Raw genomic sequence first — 15641 nt, 5'->3', positions numbered from 1 at the left:
TACAAAATATCTTTGTAATATAGGATTTTGAAATATATCAAAACAGATTATCCGAAAAATGTATAAACATTTTCGAAGAAGTGGTAATTCTCTATAAAGGTAATGGGCACAGAGGAGACCATTTGGGTGAGTGCCACGGCCCACGGTGAATAGATAGTCGCTTATACAGCTGTTATCTACAAGAGTTATTGGAGGTCTAGTCACCTGTTAGCTACCGACTTATCCATTTAAATCTTATCGACCAATATAACCGGTTCACACCAGTAAGTTTAACTAAAATTTTATTTTATACAAATTTTATTCCTAGGCTTTTTTTTTAAATTTACATATTGAAAGTGATTTTTATATTATGGGAAAATATTCTGGAGCGGTGGTAAAAAAACTTACTCCCTCTTCCTCCTCCCCCCCCACTTCAAGTTGAAATCAATCATCGCTCGTTTCAGAACAAATATATATTTTTTTTTTTCAAAAACTGTATTTATTGATAGATATTACAATCTGAATGATCACATTCATACTAAAATAAAATAAAATAAGAATAAAAATAAATAAAATCTCTCTCTATAATATATACAAGCAGAAGGATATAGTCAAATTATCTTTCTTTTTTTTTAATTATTCACTGTACTAATAACTTCTCATACTATTTTTTTTCAGATGAGCCGTTCAGTTAATAGACAAGTACTATTAATTAGTACTATTTCTCGATGTAAAATTTTAACATTTTTCTTTTTGCGTTATTATGGCAGAAATATAAAAATATAACATACCTAAAACTTACATTCTGATCGCAACTATTTATTCAAGACTAAACTGTTATAGATTCAATATTAATAATGATGTCATGGAGCTATTCTGTCAGCCCATATATACAGGTTAAGTTCATTAAAAAATTAAATTACTTATTTAATAATTATATTAACAAAAAAAAAGTCTGAGGCTTGGGAAATGGACTGTTACCGTATATTCTATATACAGATAGGTATGTGAAAGTAAAAATTCATTGAGTGAAAAAATAAATGTGTGTGGGGTACGGTATAAACAACTAAAAATTTACTTGCATATTGTTTAATAAAGAAAAATACATAATAAAAGTATTACAGCTTATATTGTCTTTACAAATATTGCTACAACAGTATTCTTTTTTAGAAGTTAGAAGTTAATTTTTTAATGAACGCAACTGACGCAGGGGCAAATCTAAAGGTAGTTTTAATTATATTTATTTATTTTTTTAATATTTTAATGGCATTGGAATTTTCCATACAGCCAGGTATAAATTCATTTATTTGTATTCCCATTATTTTCACCATGGTTGGGGGTCGAGGTTTTGGGAGGTAGTGGGACCGCCACTCAATGAAAAAGTACAACGCCCCAGGCCGGATTCGAACCAGTACTGCCAAAAGGTCTCAGAATGGTAATTCTGTGCCCACCCACTGAGCTACGGACGGCCCTTATTCCTGGGTTGGATGATATTTAGAATCATGTCATTGTGTTGTTTTACCCTATCTTAGAAGAATGGATCTTCAGTAAAAACCCAGGAATAAATAATACTGTTTGAATCATTTAAAACTATCTTTATCTGGACTAGAATTGACTTCTAGGACACTTTTACATTAGTAAAGGTACAACTGCAATTGATAATTATCTAAAAACTTTATTTAAGTTTACAATATTAATTGAAAGTTTACTTTTCAAAATCAAAAACAATAACCTCAGTCACTCACGAGTACTAGTTCTCGTATATTTTTTTATCTCTTAGGTTATTGTTCTGTTTTGCTTTATGAACACCCCTTTAGCCATGTCTCACACCATTAAACTGACCTAAAATGGTTATTCTTCTTATCTCTACTACACTTGCTTCGCTCCTCCATTTAAGTTCTTTCTCTTCACAATCTCCTTCCTACATTGTTGAAATCTTACCCTACTTGGACTGTGAGTCCCGGTAAAACTAGATTCCGTCCCGCTAATTCCCGTCTATTCAAACGATCCTTCATAGCACTTACATTTAGAACTTCAACCCAAACCACGATGCCTTCCTATTTTCACCGATTCTCCTACTCATCCCATTTTCAAAATCCGTCATTTAACTCAATACTTAGGCTCATAGAAGAAAGAAAAAAGAAAAGTCAAACGTTTATTTGTTTTTTTATATTTTACTGAAGTATTGATATTTAATGATTATATTCTTAAATATTATTTTGCTTCTTCACTATCAAAGGTAAGGGAGGCTTTGTATTTATATTAGAAATTAAAAAAAATATCTTTAAGGAAAAAAAATTACTCCGTGTCTATGTGTCGTGAAATTTTTGTTCGGGTATAAGCAGTCGAATCTATGAACCAATATTTTGAAATTGCCAAGAAAATCATGAGAAAAAAAAAACATGAAATTATGTGTAAGTACAATATTGAAGCATATTGGAAAATGAATAAACAAGTTTGGAAACATAAAGTGTATATATTTCATATTTCTCTAAATTTTAGATAAGGATATGGGTTTTTAGAGACCATATATTCTTCAAGATTCGTGTTAGAATTTTGGTCTTATATCCACTTTTTTGTGGTTCTTCATGAGTGTTACTAATGCTATGAGAAGAAGACAAAGTTTTCATCAAGGAAGATGAGTGCTCACGATTGTCCTTGGAAACGTAGCAATCACCTAGTCCAGTTTTTGAAAAGAGAATAGGACTACTATATTTTAATCCTTAAAATTCTGCCAAGGAAAATATTGATCGGGGTAATACATGGAGCAAGACGCAGAGGAAGACCACGCCTTCGATGGAGTGATGGTGTGAGTGGTGATGCCAGGACCATTATGGGGGTGAGGAACTGGATGGCGGCCGCACAAGATCTTAATGATTGGTGGAGGCTGATGCAGGAGGCCAGGACTCGACCACGAGTTGTGGAGCCGAATTAATAATAATAATAATCCTTAAAATTATGCTAAATTATTCTTGAATTTCACCACTAACATCAACCACGTGATACCTTCCAAGAGTGTAGACAAAAAAATGTAACCAGGAATAATCAAAAACTTAGGTCAGACTGGTACAAATTAAGTGCTGATTTACTCCATTTTCAGAATTTATAGAGCATTTTCGAAGAGCTCTATGTAAAAAATGGTATCATTTCTTGATTGAAACTGTGCTATGAATAAGACTATTGTTAGAACGAAGAATTGATTAATTCAGTACATTGTTAACTCCTTAAGTCGTTAGGATTACCAATAGCAACTGTTTCCATAATAAGAACTCACTAAAATTTTAAAAAAATAAATGAATATCGGTAACACTCATGAGTAGTTAGGCCCATAAAAAAATACAAAAAAAAAAACTAAAACCTAAGAAAACTCTCTGTACCCTATCCAGATCTTCAAATATAAAGTAAAACTATACTACTATCCATCATCTACCTCATAGAATTTTCTGAGTATTTTGAATTTCAAAAAATATTGAATTGAGACAACCCGAAATCGGATAATCATAGTGAAAATAATCCATGTATCGGAAATATGTATAAATTATTCGTATTTAAGTCCATCTTTTTTATTGATTTTTGTTTACACTTTGACTGTGTTCAGTATTGCTATTCAATCATATTCTTCTTTAATCACGATTATTCTTGGGAGTCAGAAAAATTAACATATTATTTTTTTTTACTTTCAATACTGAGCTAATCGGTATTATTTTAAGGTTGAAATTCAAATTAGAACAAGATGGTCACAAACTTGTATTACTTCTCTATGTTTAAAAAGTATATTTTGTAGTGACACTTGGTATACAAGAAATATTTAATGGGAAATTTCGATGTCAAGGATTACAATATAAAGTTTGCGACTATGTTAGAGCTCCCATATTTCATCGCAGTTGGTCTAGACAGTTCTCCAATTCAGTTTCAGTGTTTCTCAAAAGATATTTGTAATGTTCAAAAGATTCATAACCTGATCTGTCAACTCTAGATTAACCCTTACAGTCAATGTAAGCTTATAAATATAGATTTATTCACATAATTGAAAATCGTCATAACCTAAGACCAACTACTATCGGTGCAGTAGCGATATGAAATATTTTAAATTATCTTCATTCTTTGGAAATTTTATAAAGGTTATCATTTTTTTTAAATAAAAGATTGATAAAAACAAAAAATACTTTCATATATTGCGCTGTCGCAAGAATTTCAAAAAAATATTCTGACTCCTTGAATTTCATGTGAACCCAATGGAACAGTTTTCATGATTTATAAATGTATTTATTTTCTATTCCATTTCTTTAAGAATGTTCGAGTCCTTGAAGTTTGTAACACAATGCCTTACTGATGAACAATAGGAGAGAGAGATTTTAAATACTCTTGTGATTATTATCATTATTTAGTTTTATTTTTTAATATAAGTAGTTGTTTTTTTTAAAGTTTTTTTAGTTAGTAGTTCCTTGTAAATCAATAAGTAAGTAAATAATATTTTTATCAATTCTTTGTCCTAGAAAAATGAAATTTGCTTAATCTTTAAACAATAATGTGCAACGTATCTTTTCCAGGTGGAGAGTATTAACAATTCACTATACAAACTGTTCCTATACAGCAGACAAAAGGAACAGCTATATAGTGTGAGTAACTTAAATTATCATTATTTTTTTTAAATAGATTTTTTTTTTTTAGTTTTTAGCTCCAGGTATACTTTAATTACGGTGTCTCTTGACTCCAACTGTTACGTTCAGTCACATAAAATATTATAAAGTCTAAATTGATACAAGAAGAAGGATCGTAACAAAAATAAAAGTGAGTAAGTGAGTATACAATTTTTTTCTCCCAAGACTCCCATTGGAGTCCTATACTAACCATGATAGGGGGTGTCAAAGTTTTTCACTTTGTGGGACCGCCACTCAATGAAAAAAGTCAACGCCCCAGGCCGGATTCGAACTGGCACCGCCAATAGACATCAAAAACTGGTAAGACTGTGTCTTAATTACTGAGCTACGAGCGGCCCAATATACAAATATTAATTTAGGCTTTATAATATTTTATGTAAAATTAAAAGAACTAAAAGGTACGAAAAGGAACGGAACGTTTGGTGTGAATCGATCTTAAAACATCTTAGTAGTTAAGTGTATTTTAATTTATGAAACTAAAAGAAAACACTGCGAATTATTACAAATGGTTTATTATTAGAATAATTTATTAATCATATTACTAAAAAAAATAAAAACAACAAGTATTTTTATCGAGATTGGTCCAATCAAGGTCATTGTAGGCAATTTACAAGTACAATGGTCGGTTTATTCTAAAAACTAATAGTTTTAATAAGAACAGACATAAATACTTTTTAAAATATAGATAAAATATTGCTTCTAAGGTAATAATGCTCAGATTATTTATTATCAGGTTATCAGAGTTTATTGATTTGATTTTAACAAACAAGTCTCTTTTTGGTTTTCATATAAAATTTCAATAAACAATAATTCTATTTATAACTCAAAAATATTTATATTGTTAATTTATAGATCCTACACTACAATAATTATGAAATTTTACCACCTTATTTCAGAATTTCCTGTTTATTAGACCTGTAACTCCAGATCGTTAAAATCTAAGAAACATAAAAATGAAATTAAAGTTTAATAAGCAGGAAGCGTTAGAAACAATTTCCACTATATTATTTTTGAAACAATCTTTTAACTGATATATGTATAAATATAACGTTTTCCTCTGAACTGTATAAATATAATATATAAATAACGTATTTTATATTCTAGTACTCAAATAAGTTAGTGTTTAGCTTCGATACGATTTAGATAGAAATCAGATTTCTGTTCATTATCCAATTATTTTGATTGGCAACTACAATTGTCTTTAAAATAATAAAATACCCGATAAATTAATGAAGACAAGCAATCATTTTTAATGCTTTCTGGCAATACAAGGATAAAAATGTATTGCCAGGGATTATGTATTTGGATTGTATGTATATATATGTATATATTTGTATTTGTTTAAAGGAATAAAGAGGGTATGAAAAAAAAATCATTTTTAAAAACACTGATAATCGCATACAGCTTGGGAATTTATTGTTTCATCGATTAGACAAGATTGAAAAAATAGATATGTATATATGTGGTATGTACTATATAGTAGGCAGTGTTTCTATTGAAAACCATCAATATTATTTTTTTTTTAAGTTATACACATCCTTTCCACTTTCCTAGTCGTCCTTAAATGAACTCCTGGATTCTCCAAATATTTTAATCATGCGTTAACATATAATCTTTATTTTTTTATTTTAGAACAAACTAAAACTCCACTTTGTTGCCAATAGAAAAATTGAGTTCTCCGCTTGCGGCCTTTTCCTGTTGGACTTCAGCCTGGTCCACTCGGTAAGTCCTGCTGGAGTCAGCAGTCAATAGCTGGAATCTTAACCATCTCGTTATATCGCTGAGTCAGCAGCCGGCTCAGCACCTTTACTAACTCTGTTTATATTTCACCATCAAGTATTCTTGTTGTAAGATCATTATCAGTTATTTTTTTTTTCGTAATGGATGAACTTAGCTAATATTAAGGTATTTAATACAAGCCGAAATACGTTCTAATATATAATTATCAAACATATTGTATATGAAATTTAATTATTTATACTAACACCAAAGTGCCGTATATAAATATTTCTGAGAACATTGTGTCTGAATTATGTTAGAAGATAGTTTCTAATTTCGGTACATGCCAATTATTAATTTGATATTGATTGGTTAGGGAGTTTATAATGGGAGTGATATCTGGTTCGGGCTAGATCGGTTACATCGGAAACATTAAGGTCTTTATTTATGATTTTATTTGTGACAAAGTAAGGAGCATTGAGGATTTTACGGAGGATTTTGTTAGAATTGGATACGAGAGGAATTCGAAGGTTTAGTGGAGCCCCAAAGCTCAACTCCATACGTCCAGATTGGCCTTATTACAGTCATTTAGTTCAGTCTTTTGTAATGTGTTGGAGGTTTCGACCGTTTGTCTAGTAAGTGCTGTAATAGTCGAAATCGACGTGCAGTTTCCTTTCTTTTCAGTCTTGTGTGAGAATTACAGGTTAATCGTTTGTCCAGATGTAGTCCAAGGTAGCGGATCTGTTCGACAGTGGTAAGAGTAACATTATTAAATGAAACTGTAGGGCAGTCGGTAGGTTTACGACGAAGGGTAAAGGTGATTTATCTTAATCCTCCAATTACGACACCATTCTTCGAGGGCTGTGATATGGGATTGGAAAGTTTGGGATACAATAATGGGTTATTATTAACTACGAGCACGCATGGTGTCATGGTGAGGATTGATTGGAATGTCAGCTGTATAGAAGTTGTATAGGATGGGACCGAGGATATACTACCTTGAGGAACACCAGTCGACTGATAATAGAGGGATGAATAGGTATAAAAAAATATTTTTATAAATGAGCATCAAGTTTTTCATAAGACTAAGGTCACAGGAATACCTTAATATTTAACCGAGTGTACACCGAAAAAAATTGTTATCAGCATTTAAAATAACTAAACAATATCAATTTTAATTTATTTCTATTCAACCACAATCCATAATTTGCAAAAATCATTCAAAATCATAATATATTCTAAAATCATAAACAGTGTTTTTGGCGATACGCGTGATATAAAAATGTATTCCTACATACAGAAAAACGCCATTTTGATATAATGATTGTTCTTTTAAAATGTGTTTAGTATGAAGAGCTCAAACTTGTTTTATTTCCGCATCAATAATTCAGAATTTTGGCTTCCTTTGTTTTGTAATAGTGTATCATAACAACCCGCTCTAATTTTATGATTTCATAAAAACCTGATCTCTTAATTAATTTGTAACCAATAGTTAAATATATCCCATGAAGTTATGTATCTTTGAACAATGATTCAACTAAATTTCGCATCATACACTGAATTCTTTACGTTTAGTGAAAATAATGTATTATTTTGAATTTTGAGAAATTTATGTTTTATGTTTCTTATGTAAGTAGGAAACTTTTAGCTTGCCTTGAAACGTGATACTTTGCTCCTGAAGGAATAATAATACTCCAATGCTGTCAACAATTTGGGTAGATGAGTGTGGCCCATCAGTGTTAGCGAAAGACGCGAAATGGATAGTAGGCAAACAGATGTTTAGTTTCCAATTGGTGGTTGCATAGGTTTTCTGCAATTTTATCATTGTTGTTCACCTTTAAAAAACTTGTCTCAGTCTTTTGTTGCTGGATTGCTTCTACTGGAAATGAAAAAGTAATAGTAATTTTAAAACTGTTCAAATTCTATCTGTGAGTAAGAAGTAAAAATTAGTTTCAATTGTCAGTCTTTTTCTTAGTCGTCACCGAAAATATGACAGCGGATAACTATGTAACAAAAATTAGTGAAACCTGTCCTGTGGTATTAAATGCTTTGTTTAATTTTAAAAATCTTTTTAATAAATAGTAATTTCTAATCAATAATATATATACATTCAACATCTTAGGCAAAGCAAAACACTTTGACAGCACTGATCTAAACTAACAACTTCAAATATTGCCACGAAGTACAATCGAATATAAATTATAGACTGTTTAAAACCAAAACAAAAATTGTGGCATCATATTTCAAAAATTAATTGTTTCTTGCGCACAGTAGATAAAAAGTGGATCCCTAATGAATAAGAAATGTCATCTTTGAGCCTAAGGAAATTAGGCAAAATTTAATTTTTTTTTAAATATTTCTGTATTCCACAAACTTTAATTAATTCTTCTATATTTCAGGTCTTGGCTTCTACTCTTACTTTCTTGGTCATCATGATGCAGATGGGTTGAAATTGGTCAGATAAAAAATTATGAATTTTCGTCTGAGCCTATGAAAAAACGCATATCATATATATGTTGTGGAATATATGCCTCAATTGGAGGTAACATGTGTTCAATTCTCACATGTATAAATAATTTCATTACCCTCCTTCAGAATTTGTAAAAAAAAGATTGAATGTTGAAATGGAATAAAAAGGAAATAAAAAAATATCTGCAAACCTGTCACCGAAAGTCCCTAAACTTTTATTCAGGAGTTATTCCTATTTTATATTGATATGAAGTTAAGGTTCAGTATCTTAAGTTAAAGTTCATTAAGGTTCAGAGTGACAAAAATATGATTGTTTCATTTTTATTATAATAATTAGATGTATAAATCATAATTGTATTTATATATATTGTTAAAAAAGCCATTCATGAGTTTATTTATGAATTTGATTATATAAATGTTTAATAAATGGGATTATATAAATTCTAAATTAATCGTCTCAACATTTAAAATATATTACTATTATTTTTTATTGTTTTCATACTACATTATCCTCAGTATAATAATTGAATTATGTTTTTATAAAATCATTACACTTTAATTAGGACCTTTATAATTTTGCACGTAATATACGTAGAAAACATTTTTTAAAGAACTCATTGAAATATTACTTTTTCGTGGCTTTTTTTTCAATCTTCCAGTGGAAAAAAAATTATTTTTAAAAGAAAACTAAAACGTCTCTTTAAGGTAAAAATGGATATAAAATTAACATCTAATTACTAACCTCTCCTTCAGGGGGTTGTGAGTCTTATTTAAAGTTTAGTATAGTTTGTTTTCCTAGTCAAGTAACTGGAAGCAATTTGCAACTGGGCCCCTTTGGAGTGATGGGCCTACACCGCACTACATAATGGGAGTACCCTCCTTGCGTAGCCAGACCCCTAAGAAGTTCAAGTGACCTCTTTAGGAACGGTATGCTTCACCCAATGAGGAAAGGCTATTTGTCACTTTGAACCTGAGAGTTACAATGTGATTCCACGAGAACTGTGTAAGTATCCTGCCCCTCAAAAATTCAAAAATGGATACTGCATCTTAAAACCAGTATCCAATTTCTAAATATTGGAGTTTTTATTTTAAATTTTTTCCGAGTTATAGTTTTTAAAAACCAATATTTATTTTTTCCAAACAACGAGAATTTCTCACATTTTGTGAATTTATTTTGACAAATGTTATGGAAACTACGAAAATAATCTTTATGAACTACTTTGTGTTGAATTTCACTAATCGCATCTGCATTTCCCATTGTTCCTCAGATATAGTGAAAAAAGTTATTCCAAAGAACAATAAATTTATATTTTGTTGATTTATATAGTTACTTAATAAACTATATCTTCGAAACTATTTATGAACAGATTCTTATTATCACTTAAATCAGATCTTGTAAAATTCATCATAATGTGATTTCGTAATAGAAAGAGTTTCCAAGATATTTGCCAAACTAAATTCACAAAATGTTGATTGTTGAAAATTATTTTGGTTTGTTTTCGACGTAATTTAAGAACTAAACGGCGCAAACTTTGTTTATATCCTAGTATACTTTTAGTGCTTGAAAGAACAAGTTTAAGTCTAGTCAGAAACCAATAAAATATTTTTAGTGTACAGTAAACAAATGGTTTATCTATAATAGAATTAAGAAAATTTTATAACAGAAAATAGACAAAGAGAAATTGCAGCATAAAAAAATACTCTTATTTATTGGTGAAATATTTACAAATAAATTATTTAAATACTATGTAAATAAATATTGTTAATTAAGTAAATTGCTGATTTATGTTGTTTTCTTAGCAGTTGGTTGAGCACTTTGCTTCTTGACTCTATTGATCCTATAATAGCTATTGCTGTAGCCAGGATCACCTTTGTATCCTCGCCTAGCATAGGTGTCGATTCTGTCGTCGTCCAAGTAGTCGATTCGACCATTACCGCTGGTCAAACCTGGGTACTGACCGCTGTTCATACCGCTGTACTGACCACTGTTCATACCAGGATACTGAGCGCTACCCTTGTCCGACCAGGTGTTGTGGTAGCCCTTGAATCCAGTGTCATAGAAACCGTTCTGGTCGCCATTATTGGCCGGGTAGCCTTGATAACCTTTGTCCGCGACATAGTAGTTACCATCGACGGGAGGTTGATATCCTGAGGCGCTGGAGTACCCGGTACTTGGAGGATGGTGGTGTTCGTGGGTGCTTGGGTACTGGTTCATCGCTGAGTAACCTTGGTTGGTCCTGTCATAGCCGGAACTCGGGAACCAAGATGGATACCCGTTACTATGGTACGATCCTTTGTCTGCGAAGGGTCTTCCACAGCCTCCGCAGCCTCCGCTAGCGCAGACCAACACAATGTTCACCAAGATCTAGGAATATATTTTTTAAATCAATTTTAATTAATATTATAGATAATACCAACCATAATTTTAATATCATGGTAAAAGAAAAATACTATTCTTATATATTGGCGTGATTATGACCAAATCACCTCCTTGCACATCCGTTGGTCTAGTAACAGTACTTCTTTACAGAGTACTGAACTCCTGACCCTTCATGGGTTGTAGCGTTACAGATTTAAATGTTTTAAATATATTATCATCCAGGAATCCTTAGAACGGTTAGATTAGTTGGTCATATTCTCCTTCTCTCTCACTATCTCGCTCTTTTTCTCCCTTCTATCTTAAACTTTAATTTATTCTTCATTTTAATTTTTATGTCGTTAAGACTATTAAACTTTCAATCATGAATTTTCAATTGATATAATTTAGAAATAGATACGGATAAGAGGATCTAACCCATCCGCAATACCGATCACAGAAACACTGTAACAGCTTTTATTATACAGCAATAAACAAATACTTGGGTAAATTTTAATGACACATGTAAATTTCGTCAATTTTGTTGAAGAACCTTCATATTAATGATCATTTTTAGCATAATTCGTGATTTTGAAAAGTTAGGTAATTTTGTTTCCAAATTGTTTGAATATCATATTAAATTAATTATTCTTATTTTAGTGTTAAATGTAGTTGTCGAATCGCGTGAATAATTCAATCAGCGCTTTGTTATAATTAACACGTTCAAGACTCGATTATTTTCTCGATAATTAACAAGAGACAACTCGCTTTCTCCAGAGTTTTGAGAATTTAAACTGAAGCTTAGTAGGTTTTATTTGTGTTAAATAAAGTTTCATCTGATGGTGAAGTCGCTATTTTACAACGTAATTAACTCTTAAATTTCAAATGAAATAGGGTATTTTCAACAAATGATTTTTATGGAGAATCTAATTATAAATCTATTTTATATCAGCGATTTTTTCATTTTGTATTACCTTCTATTGTTTTTTACGATTCGCTGGTTAACAGTGCGTATTATCGAACAAACGTGAAGAAAAATATCAGTTATCATGTTAAAAATTTAAGTATACTCGGTCGAGCAATAATATCCAAATTTTGACGACGGATTCTTGCGGAAAGTTGGTTTCTCAAACCATTTTGTTCTTAATGCTTGTGTGATATTTGTATAGATATAAATTTCCAAGAAATCGTAAAAAACAATATGGTATGATGGTTTGTGATACTTCCCATGTGCCTTCAGGAGACATCGGATTGGAAAAATTACCTTACTAAACTAGTTCTGGAATTAAATTCTCTTTAAAAGTCCATCATGGAAAATACTTATTTCTACTGGAAATTGGAGAGTAGGTTGCGCTGCAGAAAAACTGAAAGAGATTACTGGTGACCTCACAATTTAAAGAAGCTTCATTCATCACATCTTAGATGAACCAAGTTCTATTTTGTAATTTTAAAAATTCCAGAAAAAATAAATCAATGCAGTATTGAACCCCATTCATGATAGCCTTACTTATCTGACTGTTTAAACAGACAATTATTGCGAGTAGGTCGGTTGATGTACGACATGTCACAATATCACAAGAGGAAATCATAACACAAAAAAAGGCAATCTTTCTCCGCCGGACCCACCCCGCTAAGACCCCAGGGACCGACGGTCCTATACCACTTTTGAAATATTACCTTAAAACGGGAAGAGGAGACTTTAAGATAGTTAAATCGAGAAATATTTAAAAAGCACATGAAATTGAAAACGGCATGAAACCCTCCACTTCTGCCCTCCATGGTATCCTTACTTATCTGATTTTTCAAACAGATAATAAATAATAAAAACGGGAGATAGTGACATGTGATATATATTACTTAACTATACTTTTAAAATATCTAGATTTAGCTATAGACTGTTCTTGCACTGTATAAACAATGCCTAATTGTTATAGCTCATAACATATAATTAATATACGATTTAATAAACTTGGATTTCTATAAACCTCTGAATATTGGTACTCACCCAGATGAGGAAGAAAATCATGTCGATCGTGGACTGAATGTACCCTTGGAGGCGGCGAATCCTTTATATACCGCTCTTTAGCGGATATAATGGCAATTACACGGCTGTTCCAGCTTAACCTCCTTTAAATGGGATTAATTAAATCCAAAAGCTGACCAATGTCACCTAAATCCGTCCCGAATCCAAGATTTATCTAAAAACTGCTGTTCTGCCAGAAAATGGTATTTTGAATTAAGATGCCTTTAATATATATAAATATCTTATCGGAAATAATCTCTTTACATTCTAGCTATTGTCTAAGAAATAAAAAAAAAAAGAAAGAGAAAATAAACGCAGATTATGTAGTTTTCATTTTTTGGTATGTTGTTTGGGTTTGGATTTACATTAAAAATCTAAATTTGAGATCTCGGTGGGCGATCAGAAGTTGATTTAATTCAAGAAAAAATATAACATCTTGTTAACTATCTATCACATTTACAAAAAGACTAAGAGTCAAGAATTCACAATTATGTGAATATATTTTGGTAAATATAATAGAAACTATTGTTCCTACGAAAATCATCATTATAAACTAATTTATTGCAAAGTTAACATTATTTTTAATAAATTTATTTTTTTGAAGAGAATTAATACTATCTGCCACATATTATGGACATTAAGTATTAGTGTTCAAATACTTATTCATGCAATATACGCAGAAGTAGAAGAAAAAAAAACAGAAAAAAAGATAAAATCTAAATCCAAATAAAAGATAATATTATCTTGATTTGTATAAATAAAAACACAAATATATATCAAAAGTATAACAAAATAAAACTAATAACATAATAAAAATAAAATATAATAACTTATGTAAAAGAAAAAAAAATTAAATTTAAGTATCTATAAAATAAAAACACATCGTACCTATATACAATATTTACATGCTGCAGGAGAACTTCAACCCCCGCGTGGAGGGCAAGGCAGGGCTCCAAGAGGTCCCAGTTATCCTCTCATAGCCGCATCACTAGTATTGAGAGCCAGTAAAGGCCAAATTTAACTAGCTTCATTTTGAGTAATTACTGACGTCTTTAGGTCTAATAGTTTCTGCTAAGATATCAAACATTTCTCGGGACGACTCATTTTGGACGAATGTAAGATGTAGTCAAAATTGTATAATGTATAATGATTTTTAAACAAAAGATTTTTTCACGGTACTCTGGAGTGATTAAAATACCTAATATTAATCCTATCTGACTAACTGAATTGATAATAGTTGTGAGGGCAAACTATGACAATTGTTCGGAGTAAACTCATATTGGACAGGCATGAACTAGTGTTACCAAATTAAATGACTCGTTTAGTACGATATTCAATGGAGAGCGCAATCATTAATAGAGCAGGTATGTATCAAGAAGGTTCAGTGCTTACAAAGATGGCCCAGATCCTTGCCTATGCTGATAGTGTAGTCTTCGAGGGGAGATCTCTACAGAGCATAACATTGACTTTAAAAGCACTTCATTTAGAGGCAAAGAAGACAGGACTACTCATCAACGAAGACAAAACAAAGATTATGGTAACAGGAAAAATACAGCAGGCCAAGAGGCGAACTGACCTGAAACAGGGCATTACGTTTTTGAAGCAGTCAAAAGCTTTCATTTATTGAATTCTTGTGAGTCTTGCGACCAGGTTCATGCTGCATAAAACTAATAAGCTGTCACGTACAGTGGAGAACATGGACCCTCAGCAATAAAAAAATCAGGTTATCAGCAATAAAGACAGGTTTAAAAGAGTGATTCTGAGGAGAATCTTAGGACCTCTGCGCGAAAATAGTCTTTGGAGGAGAAGGAACAACAGTGAATTATTTTGACTCTACAAAGAAATCAGCATATCCTCATGCTAAAATGGCTTGGCTATGTTATGAGAATAAGTGAGGACGGCAATTCGAGTAGGTCGTACAAGAATGCATTGAATGGTGTGCGTCCACGTTTTAGGCCGAAGGGCCGATGGAGAAAGGGAGTGGGCTAATTTACGAAAACTAAAAATATCTATTACTCATGCAGGTGGAAGAGAAAGGTTGGCGCCTGTTATATTTATTCTTATGGAAGAAATAATTGTGGTTCCATAGTTAGAATAGTTTGTTATTGAATATTATCTTATAGTTAATGTCATTGGCAAGTGCTTTTAAGAACTCTTAAAAATACCCGGTTTATTCGTTTTATCCTTCATTATTTTAGATTTTATTTCATATTATTAATTATATTAAACAGATCTCATTCTCTCTCCATTGTCATAATAATAAACAATATAGAAATAAAAGAAATTAGGGAAAATACAAAAAAAAATGTTGTTTTTTTTTCAAACCTACGGTATGTTGGTTGTACACTTACACACTTCAATTAAGAAAGCAGAGTACACTCTGGTTCTCAACGCTTCAATTACCACTCATAATTTTACATCACGAACGTAAGTG

The 15641-nt window shown here is 31.2% G+C and overlaps 1 protein-coding gene and 1 long non-coding RNA gene across 2 annotated transcripts; one reads left to right on the top strand and one right to left on the bottom strand.

The window, feature by feature from the left end:
- The first annotated feature begins 216 nt into the window (after window positions 1-216).
- Window positions 217-9116, top strand: LOC106686662 (uncharacterized). Its single transcript, XR_001344051.2, has 4 exons — window positions 217-263; window positions 4530-4598; window positions 6273-6362; window positions 8759-9116. It is a non-coding gene; the product is annotated as an uncharacterized lncRNA (long non-coding RNA).
- Window positions 9117-10611: 1495 nt separating this feature from the next.
- Window positions 10612-13215, bottom strand: LOC106686656 (uncharacterized). The gene is made up of 2 exons (XM_014430068.1): window positions 13190-13215; window positions 10612-11193 (listed from the first exon to the last, which is right to left on the bottom strand). The coding sequence occupies exons 1-2, from the start codon at window positions 13208-13210 to the stop codon at window positions 10612-10614; spliced, it is 603 nt and encodes a 200-aa protein (XP_014285554.1). The 5' UTR covers window positions 13211-13215.
- Window positions 13216-15641: the final 2426 nt, after the last annotated feature.

This window comes from Halyomorpha halys, unplaced genomic scaffold (assembly GCF_000696795.3).
Source record: "Halyomorpha halys isolate HHAL.00 unplaced genomic scaffold, Hhal_1.1 Scaffold859.1, whole genome shotgun sequence".
Taxonomy (NCBI): Eukaryota; Metazoa; Arthropoda; class Insecta; order Hemiptera; family Pentatomidae; genus Halyomorpha; species Halyomorpha halys.
The sequence above is the reverse complement of the archived record's forward strand: the minus strand, read 5'-3'. Positions and strand labels throughout refer to the sequence as shown.

Coding starts and splice junctions, on each gene's coding strand:
- LOC106686656 (XM_014430068.1), bottom strand. CDS start 13,210: ATGATTTTCTTCCTCATCTGG. Junction 11,194..13,189: donor TGATTTTCTTCCTCATCTGG/GTGAGTACCAAT, acceptor ATATATTCCTAG/ATCTTGGTGAACATTGTGTT.